Source organism: Rousettus aegyptiacus, unplaced genomic scaffold, assembly GCF_014176215.1.
Source record: "Rousettus aegyptiacus isolate mRouAeg1 unplaced genomic scaffold, mRouAeg1.p scaffold_m13_p_3, whole genome shotgun sequence".
In the NCBI taxonomy this organism is placed as follows: Eukaryota; Metazoa; Chordata; class Mammalia; order Chiroptera; family Pteropodidae; genus Rousettus; species Rousettus aegyptiacus.
This window is the reverse complement of record NW_023416306.1, coordinates 40,102,065-40,117,257: the sequence shown is the minus strand read 5'-3', so window position 1 is coordinate 40,117,257 and position 15,193 is coordinate 40,102,065. Positions and strand designations below refer to the sequence as shown.

Sequence of the window (15,193 nt, the reverse complement as noted above, 5' to 3'; positions counted from 1 at the left end):
GAGTTCCACATTCACATGACTTTACAGTTGGATGGGCTATGTATCACTGGAGGGAATATGGAGAAAATGAGCAAAAGCTTAGAATCTGGAATAAGTAATCAGTTTGTGTATTACTAGGGAAGCTACACTTGCTATGGAGAATCCATGTATGATTGAATTCTACAGAGAACAAAATATGAATGTCAATTAGGGCTTAAGCCTGGGCACTCTCCCTGAACATTAGTTGACTCTCCTGGTCCAGTCTGTGTACTGGATCCTCACCACATCTCGATTCTTCCAAACTTAGAAACCTTGTCCCTATACACAATGTGTCAAGTTGATTAAGGCTTGTTTGTGAACATCCTGCCTTTTTAATGCCTCTGCTAAAAGTTTGAATTCCAGCTTTTCTAACTCTACCCTTTCACCTGAAACACTCCAGCCAGTAGAGGCCATAGCCAAACAAAAGATGAGCTGCCATGTCCTGCAAATGCTGCTGACTAGAAGGCTTGAGGATCATCACTGCCCATCAATCCACCATCCACAGATCTTGGGGCCCATGCACACAACTTCCACAGGGCCAGGCAGCTAAGTCTGAGACTACTAAGCTTGTTTCCCTCTTGAAGACTTGGGTTCCACACTCAATTCTGAAATTTTCTACCTGTGCAATATGAGCTGCTGAGTTTATCATTGATTTCCAGTTCCTTCCATCTGAAGTGTAGTACCTATAATATATAGCTAGATATCTCAGACTTGTTGTGAGAAACCATGAAGTGATGTAAATAAAAGCACACTGAAGCTCCAGTTGCTACAAACTCTAAAATTTATCACTGGTCAGTAGATGAAATGGAAAGAATGAAATCACTCACATCTTGAATCCCTACAGTGAAACTTGGGGACCTTACTGTTCTTTTGAATATTTAGCGTGCTCCTGGTTATCTGTGTTTGATTTTTAATATTGTGTTCATACAAAGAACATGATATCCTCGATGTAGCTAAACTGTTCCAGTAATAGATATTTCATATTATCAATCCCTTTGCAAGACTGTCTGTAAAGAAAAGAAGCTTTCAAAAAGGGCAGCAAATCAAATATAACTCTTCCTTCTATCTTCTAAAACTTCGAAAAAAAGTATTCAATCTTTTGTATTCAATCTATAGGAGAAAGTAAGGAACAAGTCTAGTTGATCAGACTAATAAGAGCCAGGGAAATATCCTGGTTTTGAAAAACAGTGGAAACCTCAGAATACTGGTAGGTTTTGTTGGGGTCAGGAAATAGATTCAAAAACAACGAAAAAACTTCATTTGACAGAAATACTGTGCTGGATGGGTAGCCTTTAATAAATCTGAAATACCAGCAAATCTGTATGCAAAACACCCCGTGGGAATATTTTAAAGACTCGGAGAGGCCTAAAGGGACCCTGAGATTCACCCGGAATTCCCATGAGTGACTCATAGTTAGCAGCAGCTATTTGTTTACATGGGTCCAAGCAGAACCCATACCAGGCAATCATCTCAATGCCCAGAGTGACTCCTTTAGGATTTATCTCCACTTGCTTCCAGAAAAGTGCTTGTGGTGCTGTCTATTATGTGCACAAAATGAAATTACTGACATGGAATCCTGAAAGAAGAAGAGGCAATTCACCTAATCAATCCAAGCAGAAGTATTACTTAGCAATGGAGGCCTTTAATCAAATATAGTCTTCAGTAGAACCTATAGATATAAAACAGATAAGAGAGTTTCCATAAAGTAAACAGGACAGGAACGGGCAGAGATCCCCTTGCATGCCTGTCGCCCAGGGCTTTTCCATGAGGTCCTACAGTTCTTTGGAGAACATTTTTAAAATCACAGTTCTAGGTGATTATTAGAGCTACTGTGATTGAACATTAGCCCTGAGCTTCCTGATAATAAAAATAAAAAGGGAAATATTATGAATTATATATATTTTTTCTTCTTCAGATTAAAAAAAGTTCTTATCAGTCTCTAGAATATTCAAATTTAGTATAAGTCTACTTATTGGAATGGTAGGAGTGGCCAGATAGCATGTGCTCAGAAAATCATCATTTCCATCAGAATTAGATAATAGTAGCAGGTATCTGTTATTTTCCTTTTTTTCTTCTTTTACTGGCCAGTAGCCAACCCCTCATGTTTAGGAATTTTGTATGATTCTTGGTGGAATAGTGTGTCTCTTTATAGACGCTAAAATAGCCAGGTACTCAGTTTTACAGCCCCTACCCCCTTGTAGCTAACATAGGGCTGGTGACTGCAGCTTGGCATATCAGATGCTAACCATATAAAGAGTACTTTCCTGAGCAATAGGGACAGCCAGCAGTGTGGAGGATGTGTTTGGCGGAAAGCTGTGGCATTTTCACACAGCACCAATGGCACTGTCCTTGATGAACTGCCTCTGTGGTGTGATTGTGGCTCTGGTTCTGAAGCTTTGGTTCAGAGGTCCCCTTTTCTCACCCAGCTTCCAGCTTTCCCATCCATTCTTCGAGCTACCCATCATTCTCCCAACAAATTTCTTTCCTGCTCAAATCAGCCAGAATCTATTTCTGTTACTTGCAACCAGTTAGATTCCAAACCAAAATGGTAATCTGAGTCTTAGGTCTGCTATGAAAAAGACAAAATACAGTATATTGTATAATACTTGTATTTAATTTAGAAGAATTTAACTGTATGGTCTCATTAGATAAGAGTATGAGAGAGATGAGTAATATTTTTTTATTTGTTGTAATTCTTGCCCGTTCAAATCAACCAAGGCTTCTACTGTCCCAGAAAAATGAGGCCTTAGCCAAAATACAGAGACACAAAAGAAAAAAATCTTAGATTTGGGCTCTAAAAGACCCAGTCTTAGCAATTTAAAGGTAAGTGAAGAAAGTTTTCATGGGTAGTTTTGACTTCTACATTTGCCTTCTGCTCATGCTTGATTACTTTACAACCTAACCCCTTCCTAAGATGAGGCTCCGCTAGAGGCAGCACCAGAGAGTGCTCAAGACTCTTAACTGTACAGGGACTGGCGCCCATCCATTTCCCACACAGCAGCTCTCCTCTCCGTGCTGTTCTGTGCAACCCAGGAAAACAGTACTGGTTTAGAGCACTGATATCTTAACAACCTTGTTTGAAGACCAATATCCTGGAGGCGGGCAATTTGACATCTCAAATCTAGTTCCAAAAAGGAAAATCACAAATACTTCATAGATGATAATGCCTTTGTTCATATGTTTTTCACTCCTAATTCATTGCTCATGCCTGTTTCTATTAAAGAGAGAAACTGGAGAGATGGGGGTGGGAGTGGGAGAGGGGAGGCAGAGGAGGAAGAGAGGAGAAAACAAAGGAGAAAAGGAGAGAGGAAGCAAGAGGTCATCTATTTCAAGTTTCACATCAGGGTTCCTTAGTCTGTTCAGGCTACTGTAACGAAATGGCATAGACAACCAATTTATTTCTCACAGTTATGGAGGCTGGAAGTCCAAGACCAGGGTGCCAGCACGGTTCTGGTAAGAGCCCTCTTCTGAGTTGCAGGTGTGGCAGAGGAAACGTAACCTTCCTCCTGCCTTTAGAAAGTTCTTCTGGCTGGACTAATAATCAAAACAACATAGGGCAGATTAATAGGAGAAAATCAAGTGTTAATGTGTGCACAAAGAGAATTCGCATCAGTGTGAAAATTCGAAAGACAGTTAAGGCAAAGTGAGGTATACATGTCATTCTGGACTAAGGGGTCTAGGATTTCAAAAGGAAGTAAGGCAATTTACAAGGAGATGCATGAATTAATGTTTAGTAAACCAATGTTTATAGGGCCCTCTTGAGAAACAATGGGACGGAAGGAGGATTACAATAATATGGGCCTTGGTTCCTCCCTGTCTACCACACCAAGGTCGTATTAAACTATAGTTGTCTATGATGATATCTCCCTTCCTAGAGCAGATCAATTCTTTTAGGCACTTAGAGGGAAAGTCAAAGGTTTATCCTGAGTGTTTTTCTTAAATATAACCAGCTGCAAATAATTAATATCCCAAAAGGCATATTTTAAGTTGGCAAACTGTTTCCACTCAGACTGCCAACTTCTCATTGTATCCTCACATATGAAAAGAAAGTGAGTGAGCTCTCTGGAGTCCTTCAATAAGGGCACTAATCCCATTGATGAGGGTTCCACCCTCATGACCTAATTATTTCCCAAAGGCCCCACCTGCTAATATATTGGGTATTAGGATTTCAATATATGGAATTGGGGAGATACAAACGTTAAGTTGCCATCCAGTGTTGGACTTTTTATGATCATCTATACCTTCAGCTAAAACATATTAAAGCATATTAAATTCACCTGGAAACTCCAGACTTGGAAATACCAATACTTTAAATCCATACCTACCTATCTTTCCCTAATTTTAACACCTATACATCAAAACAAAATGTTCACATGAATTACATAAAACCTGCTTAGTAATTAGGAAAAAGGTTACTATCTCACTACGCCCTAATAGATTGAAAAAAAAAAAAAAATCTCTCTAACTCAGGAGCTGGCAAATTATAGGCCCGAGACAAATCCTTCCTGCTGCCTAAATAAAATTTTGAAACACAGCCAAGCCCATTTATTTATGTATTGTCTGTGGTTGCTTTTTCACTATGGCAAAACCTAATTTACTTTCTGTCCCTTTACAAAAAACGTTTGTCAACCCTACTAGAGTTGAAAGGGAAAAGCTTGAGGCCTTTATATGAAAGGCTCCCCTAAGTGTAGTCTGTTGGTTGCTACTGGCTTAACTATTACTGAAATTGGGAGGGTTTATAAATCTTTTACAGCATTTTGACATTGCCAAGACATCCAAATATGATCACTTTTCTAGTAATTTCTACTGTATTGTTACAGTATTAATTCATGAAAGATTAGAAATTTAAAAATTTAGAAGTCACAATTTTCCTATAAGAAAAATATGAGATAATACCCATGGACTTTAACTAGGCCTTAAAAAAGAACAAAATTTAGTCCTAGAGATTTCATCCATACACAGATTTTTGCCTTGGAAAATAAAATGGAACTAAAAAAGGTAGAGCCAGGGAAGCTTAAAACATTGTCCCAGAAGCTGGGTTCCCAGTGAAGCTAATTCTATGGCTGTATTAAGTCCCCAGTATCAGAGATAAATTAAACATGTCCATCTCTTTCCGTTAAGTGCCTTTCAATCTACTTGAATACTGCACAGTAGTTCCGCCTTATCTGTGGGGGATACATTCCAAGAACCCCAGTGGACGCCTGAAACCACAGATAGTACTACACCCTGTAAGTTACGTTTTTTCCTATATATATGATAAAGTTTAATTTGTTAGGCACAGTAAGATTAAAAAGAATAAAACAGAACAACTATAAAAATATACTATAAGGAAACTTATTTGAATGTGGTCTAATAGCCAATTATTAAGTGACTAATGGGCTGGGAGTGAATACAGAGTGGATATGATGAACAAAGGGATGATATACATTCCAGGCAAGACAGAGTGGGAAGGTGAGATTTCATCATGCTACTTAGAAAGGTGAGCAATGTAAAACTTATGTCACTTAGTAAAGATTTATTTCAAAGCCTGAAATCATTCAAACTAATCAAATAGTACTACTGAAATTTCCTACAATACTTCAATAACACTTTAATATATAAAACACTATTAACTAACTCTTCTCTCTCATAATATGCGACTTTTCAAAAGCCATGGCTATTTAACAAAATGTAAGGTGACGAAATATTTTCATTTACTGTAGATATAATTTTCATTTACTGTAGATATAATTAGCAGTAATCTATTCAAACACAAATCTGTTTTTACACTTTCCATATTTACCTTTGCTTCATAAAGCCACTGATAATTGAGGTTTATTTCAAGTATAGGATTTCTAACATTAAATTACATATCCTAAGTCCTTTTATAGAGAAATGAGACACATACTACTTCGCCATACATTCATACACCAAAAGGTAAAACAATCCAACTGAATTTACCCATGCTTTGCCTTCTCCGACATTAGCTTTAGATGTTATTCTAAATACTTTATATTTTTGTCAAAATCAGTTCTCTGTGATTAGGAAAAAATGATTTATAACATCTTTAAAAATACCTTCTATATACCTGTCTCCATCCACCCACCTAATCTGGTGCCAAAGTGAATAATGCAGTGTACTAGTTCAGGGGCCCAACAATCAGTAATCTTAACTTCCTAAGTACCAAAAGATTTCAACTTTCTGCCAAAATAAGTCTCAAGTAGCCAAAAATCACCTCTTAGTTGTTAGGGGGGAAAATGCATAGTATGAAGATTATTTAACTAAAACTTTATATTTATACCTTTTCCCAAGCTATAAGCACTCTTATTATTAAATTATGTTGTACATTCACAACTTCAAGTTCGCTTGCTCAGGAACATATAATTACATTAAAAATAGATAATTCTTTTTCAAAGTTTAATTGGCTTTTAAATAGTTTCCCTAATAAGGAAAACAAGTATTCTGCGTTTTTTAAGAAACTGGAATGTCTGAATGAACTTCTACATGTTCATTTAAACTTTGAGGAAACCTAAAAATGAAGCTTTCAAGTTTTTCTAAAATGCAATACAGATGTGCACTTAATCACTATTTATGTAGTGAAGGGATGAAATGGTAGAGACAGATGCAATCCTTTGTAAGTCGTAGGATAGTCTAAATGGAAAACCTGATGTTGACATTTGTTTAAAAGAAAAACGAAGTCAAGAAAAATGTTGAATACCTACTCTTAAAAAGAGATAGGTGTTATACAACAGAAAAATGAGACAAATAAATTTGAACACTCATTTTAATGTTTTAAAAGACAGACAAAAAATGATAGGCAAAGGGAATCTAGACCAATTAGAACAAAGGCAGGTATAACAAAAATTAATACAATACAATATTATGTCCTCATAAAAAAATTACTAAAATAAAATTTCAAATTTCAGCATGTTTGTAATAATAGTAATGCACAAAATATCAAAAATACAAAGTATGAATTTTCCCCCCTTAAGTTTATAATCAACTATCAGACTGTTTAATGCATTTACTTTTATAAGCCTTCTGTTTAGCAGCACATGCTATACAAATACATAGATTAGTATTTTACCATTAGAATTAATAGTTTTTATCTCAGACTAGTGACTTGTCTTTTTACCCAGTTATATACATTTCATTTCCATTACAAGACACTTAAGACCTTTCTAGTGGTAAATTTTAATCAACATACTGCATAAAATGAATCTTGGTTTTTAAAATGAACCTTTTTAGTACTGTAGCATGATGGGCTTAATTAAACAGTTGAAGCATAATAAGGTAACTACATTGTACTATTTAAATTAATTCACAGATACAAGAAAACGTTTGATTTTTAAAATATAACCAAAGTGAGACTGAATAGTTATGAGCAGTAAAATACCAGAAAACAGTGAATGAATGAATAAGATGATTTTTCATCAGAGGCCATTCATTATTTTGCTCTTAGAAACCTGGAAGAAATTGTCTTCTTTGAGTTTCAAATGTTCTGGCAAATCTAGTCGTTTCTTAGCTTCCTCAATATCACCTTGAATTGCTGAAATAAGTGATTCTGCAGAAAGAACATACCAGGTAAAGGTGATGAAAAACTACTGCTACACTTTTTACTACTCCTTTGTTCAGCTTCTCCTAAACACTCTACTTGTAGGCTGGCAGTATCTCTGGCACAGGGTAGATGGCCAATTGATGTTTGTTCTATCCCTCCTTCAATGGAACACAAAAGATATCCTTTATCTTATTGAAATTTCTTAGAGAAAGGCATTAGCAAAAAGGTACATTGCAAATACCAAATGGAAGAAACAAATTCACTGTCAATTCTCTTCAGTATTTACACTTGTAAAAGAAACTCTACAATATGATTCAAACTATCACACTACACTAAGATACTTGATACCATTTGTTTCAAATGTTGATTTACACCAAGCATTGCAACGCATACATTATTCAGCTTATTCTCACTTATTCCTTAAAATATGAAAAGGAAAAAAAGATTTTATTAATTTCATACTGTTGGAGAGGAAGCCAAACAATCTATGCTCAGGGCTTACTATGTGACCTCAGGCAAATTACTTGACACGTCTGTGCCAATTTCCTCATCTGAAAATGGGCAAAATATTTCTCATAAAGCTGTTGTGGAAATTAAATGAGTTAATTCATATAATGCACTTAAAACAGTGCCCGACACATATTAAATGCTTGAATATTACCTGTCTTGCCATGGTTATTACTAGTAGAAGCAGAAGTAGCTGCAGTAATACTTAAGGTCTAAATAAGAACTTACCTAAAGAATCAAAGTTCTTTTCTGGTCTGAGGTAGCCAACGATGGCCACATTAAGAATTTCCCCATAGAAGTCCTCTTTGAAGGTATGCATGATGTGAGTTTCCTACAGCCATGATAAAAAAGAATTATCATCAGATTACAAAGTACCTGAAATCTGAAATAAATCTTCACATTTACAGTAGAGTAATTTAAATAAAACAATTAAACTTCGTTAAATTTTGAAAGACAAATTAAAATCTAAGTACAGTTTTTCCTGAATTCTTCCACTGTACCTGTACTTGCCCGACCATACATGTAAACATTATTACTGAGTAGGGGAGATATCATACCAGAGATGGGGTATGATTTGCTGTTTATAGAAAAACTAACATGCATTTAAGTAATTAAGAGTCCTATCAAGATGAAAACCTGAGCAAAGACAACAAAGAAGAAATGAGGGAAATATTGATGTTACTACTAATGGAACTGGTTCTAAAGTTATCAGGATCCACACATCTGACACATGCCAGTCATAGAAACTTGAGGGTTAGAAAGACCTGAAGATTGATGTGAAGGCAAAAAAAAAAAAAAAAAAAAAACCACCACCCAAGCTTGACCTAGGAATGCAACAACAAATGGATAGAGATGTGCTGAAGCAAAGGAGGTCGAAAACGCTCTGGAATGGGAATTTTAGTAGGCTCCTATAAAGAACAAATCTGAGTCAAAAGGCAGGAAAAAAATGTAGAGAGTGAGCAAATACACAAAACAGCTGAGACTGGACTAGGATAGTGGCACTGAAAATTGAGACGTTTACACAGTTGAGAAGCACGTAACTTGAGACCCAAGGTATATTTTGAAGTGTATGACTTAAGAAAAGCTATTCTATGAAATGATCATTAAATCTGAAGCATATATTACAAATCAGCTAAGAGTATTGCTAGATAATTCAGTAATAAAACCAATAAAGAGATAAGAGCAACTTACACTTAATAAGAATGGTCTATTCAAAAAAAAAAGTATCACAGGAGACTTATATTAAGGCAAGTTCTCTGTTCTCTCAAATTAAATAACCTAGTCTTTCATACCTTTTTGGTTTGTTGGGCGGGGAGGGAGTCATGACCTTTTGAGGTCATTAAGATGGGCTCTCTTCAAGTGTCCCTAAATAAAACTTTGCATACAATTTAATGGGACTTATAGATTTTTATGAAGCCCATTTAAAAAAAGGGGCCTTGAGTTAAAAATTTTAAAAGAAAAAAATTCTTTGTAATAAAGCTCTTATTAGAGCTTTGGTTGTGTTAAGATTAATAAATTGCTTATAGAAATTATTATGTTAAATTCAAAGTGTTTAAGAGAGTAAGGCAGTCCTATAATAAAAGCACTGAGTTAAGAATCCAAAGTCTGGGGTTCCACACTTAGCTAAAGGTATATCTTAACTTCTCTGGGACTCAGTTTTCTCATCTATAATTAAGGGGTTTGAGTTAAAAGACACAAAGTGTCCCATGACTTTGTACTAAATTTATTTGGACCAATTAATTTGACTTGCATTCTTTCTTTTCAATAAAATTTTGAATAAAAAGGAAACTAAGATATTTAAGGCCTTGGACATTATTACAAAACATTGAAACAGTAAGGATGTCTACTTTCCCTAAACTGATCTACAGATTCAATGCTATGTCAATCAAAATCTTGGCAGGCCTTTTTTTAAATGATGGAAACTGACAAGTAATTCTGAAATTTATATGGAAATATGAAAGGGCAAAATTATCAAAAAATTCTTGACAACAAAACCGGAGGACTTATACAATTAAGAGAGACCAATTATAAAGCTATGGAAATTAAGACAATGTGGTAATGGCCCAAGGAAAAACTAGGAGATGGAACAAGTCAATGTATAAGTGTGTTCACATATACAAAGTTACTTGATTTGAGACCAAGGTGACACTGCAGTAGTGTCAAAAAAGGACATTATTTTCAATAAATGGACTGAGTGAATATCCATACAATAAAAATTAATTTTTGACCTGTAGCTCACATCTCACACCATACTCAAAAATTGATTTGATGAGAAAAGCAATACAAGCTTTTAGAAGGAAACACTGAAGCAACACACTGCCGATAAGAAACCTGCACGCCATAGTTCCAAAAAGGAATTGAATCAAGAACATAGTAAGACTTCTTTAACTTTAAGTCAGTAAAACAGCTAATTTAATTTTCTAAAAAGGGCAAAAGACTGGAACAGGCACATCATACATGTCTGTTCCTGGCAAAGAAAAAAGAAAGACACTAAAATGTATGAACCTCCTATCAGTGGAAAACTGAATTTTTCCTAACTATGGAAAGACTCCCAAGACATTCCTTAATTGGCTCTACAGTAATAGTTTGGTATGTGAGTAACTAATAAGGAAAAATTACTCATGGAATAGCCTTCCTCACCCGTTATTTCCTCCCTCATCCACATAAAAATATTTTGTGTCCTTTCATCAATTATTTTCCTTATTAAATAGTTCTGGGCCATTTCTATGTCTTGTGCAAGCACCTAGCCCTGTGGTTTTCCAACTGTGACACATTTCTATAAACTCTTCAAAGACAATGAAATTTATATGAACTATAACTGTTTTTGTCACACACTTGAGCTAACCAGAAGATTCAGCCATTATCTAGCAGACTAAGCACTTCAGCTGTGTGGGTCCTGTAAAAACAGCAGACTATACCTTCGAAGTGATTTAAAAGAGGAAAAAAAAGCACTGCCTCTCAATTTTTTTCAGAAAGCACCACCCTGTGGTAAGCAGTTCTACCTTACAAGGGCAACCAAGTAATCAATGAATGGGTGAATGAACTACCTAACTGTGGCAAGGTCAATTTCATGAGGCATGCTCTTAAACTTTACTTTTATCTGCAGTAAAGGTAAACAAATACATGGGCAGTCATAAAAATTAGTATTATTGTAATCTTGGTTAGTAACTTTTTATTTTCTACATAATTCTTAAAAATATATAAAAATTATTCATCTATTATAAGGCATGCAATGTATAAAAATAATTTATGAGTTTGTATACACTACTGAAGTTGGTGTAAATTCAAATAATTTAACTTTAGAATGTTAAATACAATCCCCATTATAATTAGGAAGAAAATACCTTTGGAAAACACACACACAAAAAAAAAGAAAATCAGAAGGGAATCAAGATGTGTCACTACCAAAACTTCAACTAAAGGCAAAATGCAATAATGGAGGAACTGATGGACAAAAAGTTACAAAGTTCAGAGAAAACAATTAGCAAAATAGTTGAGTCCCTCCTTATTAGTGCTTAGTTTACATGAAATTGGATTAAATCTCCAATCAAAAGGCAGAGATTAGCAGAATGGTTTAAAAGAGGGGGTTCAACTATAAATACAAACTTAGAGATTCTCTTTATATAGGAAGACAAATAGATTGATGGTGAAAGGATGAAAAATGTTATTCCATTCAAATAACAACTAAATGCTTCACTTTCAAATCCTTCAAGTATGCTGCCCAAAACTCTAGTATTTGGACTATGTTGTGATTATCACTGATGTAATCCATACCACTGTTTGTACATCTGATATTGCATATTATTCAGCCATCATTCCATTTTCAGCTATAGAGCAAAATACAATTCTTACCATGGACTTTTTTGTATTCTTATAGTATGGGTTCCATCCTATGCTCACCACCATCTTATGGACATCTCCACTTCCAACACTGGCCCAACCATAATAAATGCCAGTGGATACATCAGCTGGCAGATTATCTACCACTTGCTCGGGAAAGTTAGCTAAAAAAAAAGGAGTAAATGTTCTGAGTGTCAAGAGTGTCATGTTATTTATAAAAATCACATCCAAATCTAGTTTGAATAACTAGGCTCACAAGATTCGAGGACTTTGCCATTATTAACATTCCACATTCTGGATCGAATTTTCTCTTCCTCTTCAGGTGGACAAGCATCAAATTATGTTAAGTGTATAAATCGCTCCCCCTACCCCCGCCGCCCCAAATGCTCTCGAGTTTGAAAATAAGTACATAAACAGAGGGATTTTTTTTTTTTCAGACTTGGTCTTAAGGAGATTCAGAATTTCTTGTAAAGAGTCCCATTTTTCGAGATACACATGCCTAGGCTCCAAGTTCAAAGACTGCTTTAAAAGGTCTAGGGGCAGCCTTGGTGAATTAACCGTACCATCATGTCCAGACTACTAAAACTTTCAATGGAGACAGACAAAAAAGATGGTTGTCATTCAACTGCCCGTTTGATCACTTGGTCACAACCTAGTAACACATTTAAAGAAAACGCTACAGTTGGCTTGAGAATTTAGCCAATCTGGCCCTCATTACGTTTTCTCATGGGCAAGACTTGAGCTATGCTTGGCAGCTCTATCACCGCTGGATATGGAGGCAGGAAAGAGCACTCGTAAACACAGTTACGGCTTCCTGTCCTCACCACCTCTCAAATCACTTCCGCGAGGGCTCGAAGCCTCGGTCTAGGACCTGCTCCCTCAGGACAAAAGGTCGTCCGCCTAAACAGATCAGGGGCTGGCGTCACCTCGGTCCGCCGGCCACGACCCTGCCCTTCCCCGCTGACGTCCCCCTCCCACGTGACCGGTCTGCGGGACCTCCGGCGCTCACCCGTGGGGATGCCCAGCTGCTTGGAGCCGCGGCCAAAGCCCCGCACCACTTCCCCGCGGCAGAAGTACGGCAGGAGCTTCATGACGCCGTCCGCTCGGGGTGCTGGCTGTGGCCCGGTCCGCAGGTCCGGCGGAGCCGCCGTCCAGGCGGTGCCTGGATCCCCCGGACCAGCCGGGGGACGCGGGCGGGAGCACGGCCGGCGGGCCAGGCAGACGTACAACGGGCCAGCAGACGCCGGTGACGCGCTGCGGCAAGCCCCTCGTGCAACTGACCCAACAGATGTTGCCGGGCGACTCACAAGCGACCTCTCGGCGTCGGGAACGCAGGCGGAAATAAACGAGGGTGTGGGCGGGCCGGCGCGGGAGCGCCCCAGCCCCTCCAGCGCCACAGGGCACGCGCACGCTTTCTAGGCTGAGCCACCCGGCGCTCGTTCTTTTCCGTAGCCCCGCCCCCGCTCTGGCCCCGCCTCCCGTCGCGGGCCCTGTCCCCAGCCGTACGCCGTTTCTAGGCTTTTCCCCCGCCCCATGCGTTTGGAACTTCAGCGAGAATCTGTTCTCAGCCCGGAAGGCGGGCTAGGTGGGGATGTGTTGGGGTCTGTGAAAGCACTACGTAGTGCTTTTCCCTTCTTTTCTTTACGATCCTGACACCAGAGACGATCTTTAGCTCCTTAGGCACCTCTAGGTTTGCTTGTCGTTCGCCACTTATTCTGTTCTTAAAGTTCCAAAATTCCATCTCAGAAATCGGCTCTTCACAGAGGCTTTTCCTGACTACTTGCCAGAAGTGGCGCTACCCTTGACCATGGTCTGAAGTTATATCAGAATGTGAGCTCCATGGGAGCGGGCTCTTGTCTGCCACGCTGCAACCGCAGCGACCAGTGGAAGAAGATAACAATGGTGGATTTTCCTTGAGGAAGGATGCAGCTGCCTACCCACGTTGCCGCCCACTGTAGGATGTGTCTTTGAGAATTTAAACCTGTTGGAGCTTGATCGCTAGGCAATGCAAATCTGTAAGCCTTCTGATCTTTGAAACTGTAAACGTTACTTCCAGGATATAATTGAGTCTCTCGCAAGAGTCATTGAGTCATTTTCTTGTTCTTGAGAAAGAAGTTTTCATTCTTTTTTACCTTTCTCTACTGAAAGGGGGCAGAGTTTGTTTGCCACCCCAAAACATGCTTCTTTAGGGATGTTGGTTATTTTAAGCTAGTTTAATTTAAAGAAACAGCAGATGCGGGAGAAGCTCTAAAAACTTTGTAAAGGGACAGACACTTTTGTAAGGGAAATTTCTATTTGTAAAGGTGTTTCTCTCACAGATACCAAGGAGAGATCTAAATCTCTAGAAAAACTTATCAATGGAGAAGGCACTGGGCTCAGATCTACATAATAATCTTACCCTTGTTTACTGTGCTTTTCCCATCACCTTCCTTAACTGCCTCCCCACCGCCAACACTTTTTGTCTTTAGCTGAGGGCGGTATTAAGGTGGTGGCTTCTGTGGTTTTGGTCTGTTACTTAGCATTCCTGAGTCTCTCCCATCTGTACAGGAAGTATACATGTTATTAAACTTTAATTTTTCTCCTGTTATCTGTCTCGTTTCAATTATTAGACCAGCCAGAACCTTGAAGGGTAAAGGAAAATTTTTCTTCTCAATATTACAGATTGTGAAATTTTGTCCAGCCAGACTTCACAGTTTTGTAATAGAGAAAACCAGAGGCCCCACATGGCATCACTTGTGCTAAAGTCTTAGATAATGTGGATAAAAAAAGAAGACACATAATGTTAAGGGTGAAAAATTTTCAAATGGCCAATTTCTGCTTCTGTAATGTTTAACGAGGGTATGGTTCTAAGTAATGTCCTGTGCAAAGATATGCTCATGGCCTATTTCTGTTTAATGTTAACCAGGGTGTAGTTCTAGGAGATGTCCTGTGCAAAGATATGCTCATGCCAGCTTCTGCTTCTGTAAACCCGCTTGCTTGTTCGATGTGGTTTTAGGCTTTATAAGCTACCTCCTCTGAGAGCTCGGGACTGACCTCCTCTAACCGTGCATGGTAGAGAGTCAGTCGCTGGCTGGCTAATAAAGGCTCACAATTCATCTTAATTGGCTCCGTGGGTCTTAGATTTGATCGCACCACAACATTTGGAGGCCCCAGTGAGCTCTCTCCAGAGGGGGAGCTCTCCTAAGACCCACGACCACAGCCACCTTGGGTGAGGACCTACCCTGTCCAGGGGACGGCTGCTGAGAGATGTTCCTCAGCCCCAGACATCAGGCAGACTCACCCAGGAGGGCA

The 15,193-nt window shown here is 38.3% G+C and overlaps 1 protein-coding gene across 1 annotated transcript; it reads right to left on the bottom strand.

Annotated features, from left to right (window-relative positions):
* Positions 1–6,763: 6,763 nt before the first annotated feature.
* On the bottom strand, positions 6,764–13,265 carry RFK (riboflavin kinase). The gene is made up of 4 exons (XM_016157655.2): positions 12,912–13,265; positions 11,915–12,066; positions 8,291–8,393; positions 6,764–7,561 (listed from the first exon to the last, which is right to left on the bottom strand). Exons 1-4 carry the CDS (start codon positions 12,991–12,993, stop codon positions 7,431–7,433), a joined length of 468 nt encoding a protein of 155 aa, XP_016013141.1. The 5' UTR covers positions 12,994–13,265; the 3' UTR covers positions 6,764–7,430.
* Between the last annotated feature and the right edge of the window lie 1,928 nt (positions 13,266–15,193).

Excerpts from the sequence above, each read along its gene's own strand:
- RFK (XM_016157655.2), bottom strand. The coding sequence starts at position 12,993 with ATGAAGCTCCTGCCGTACTTCTGCCGCGGGGAAGTGGTGCGGGGCTTT. Across the intron at positions 12,067-12,911 it reads GCAGCTGGGCATCCCCACGG|CTAACTTTCCCGAGCAAGTG; the intron begins GTGAGCGCCGGA and ends CTTTTTTTTTAG. Across the intron at positions 7,562-8,290 it reads AAAGAACTTTGATTCTTTAG|AATCACTTATTTCAGCAATT; the intron begins GTAAGTTCTTAT and ends TTCTTTCTGCAG.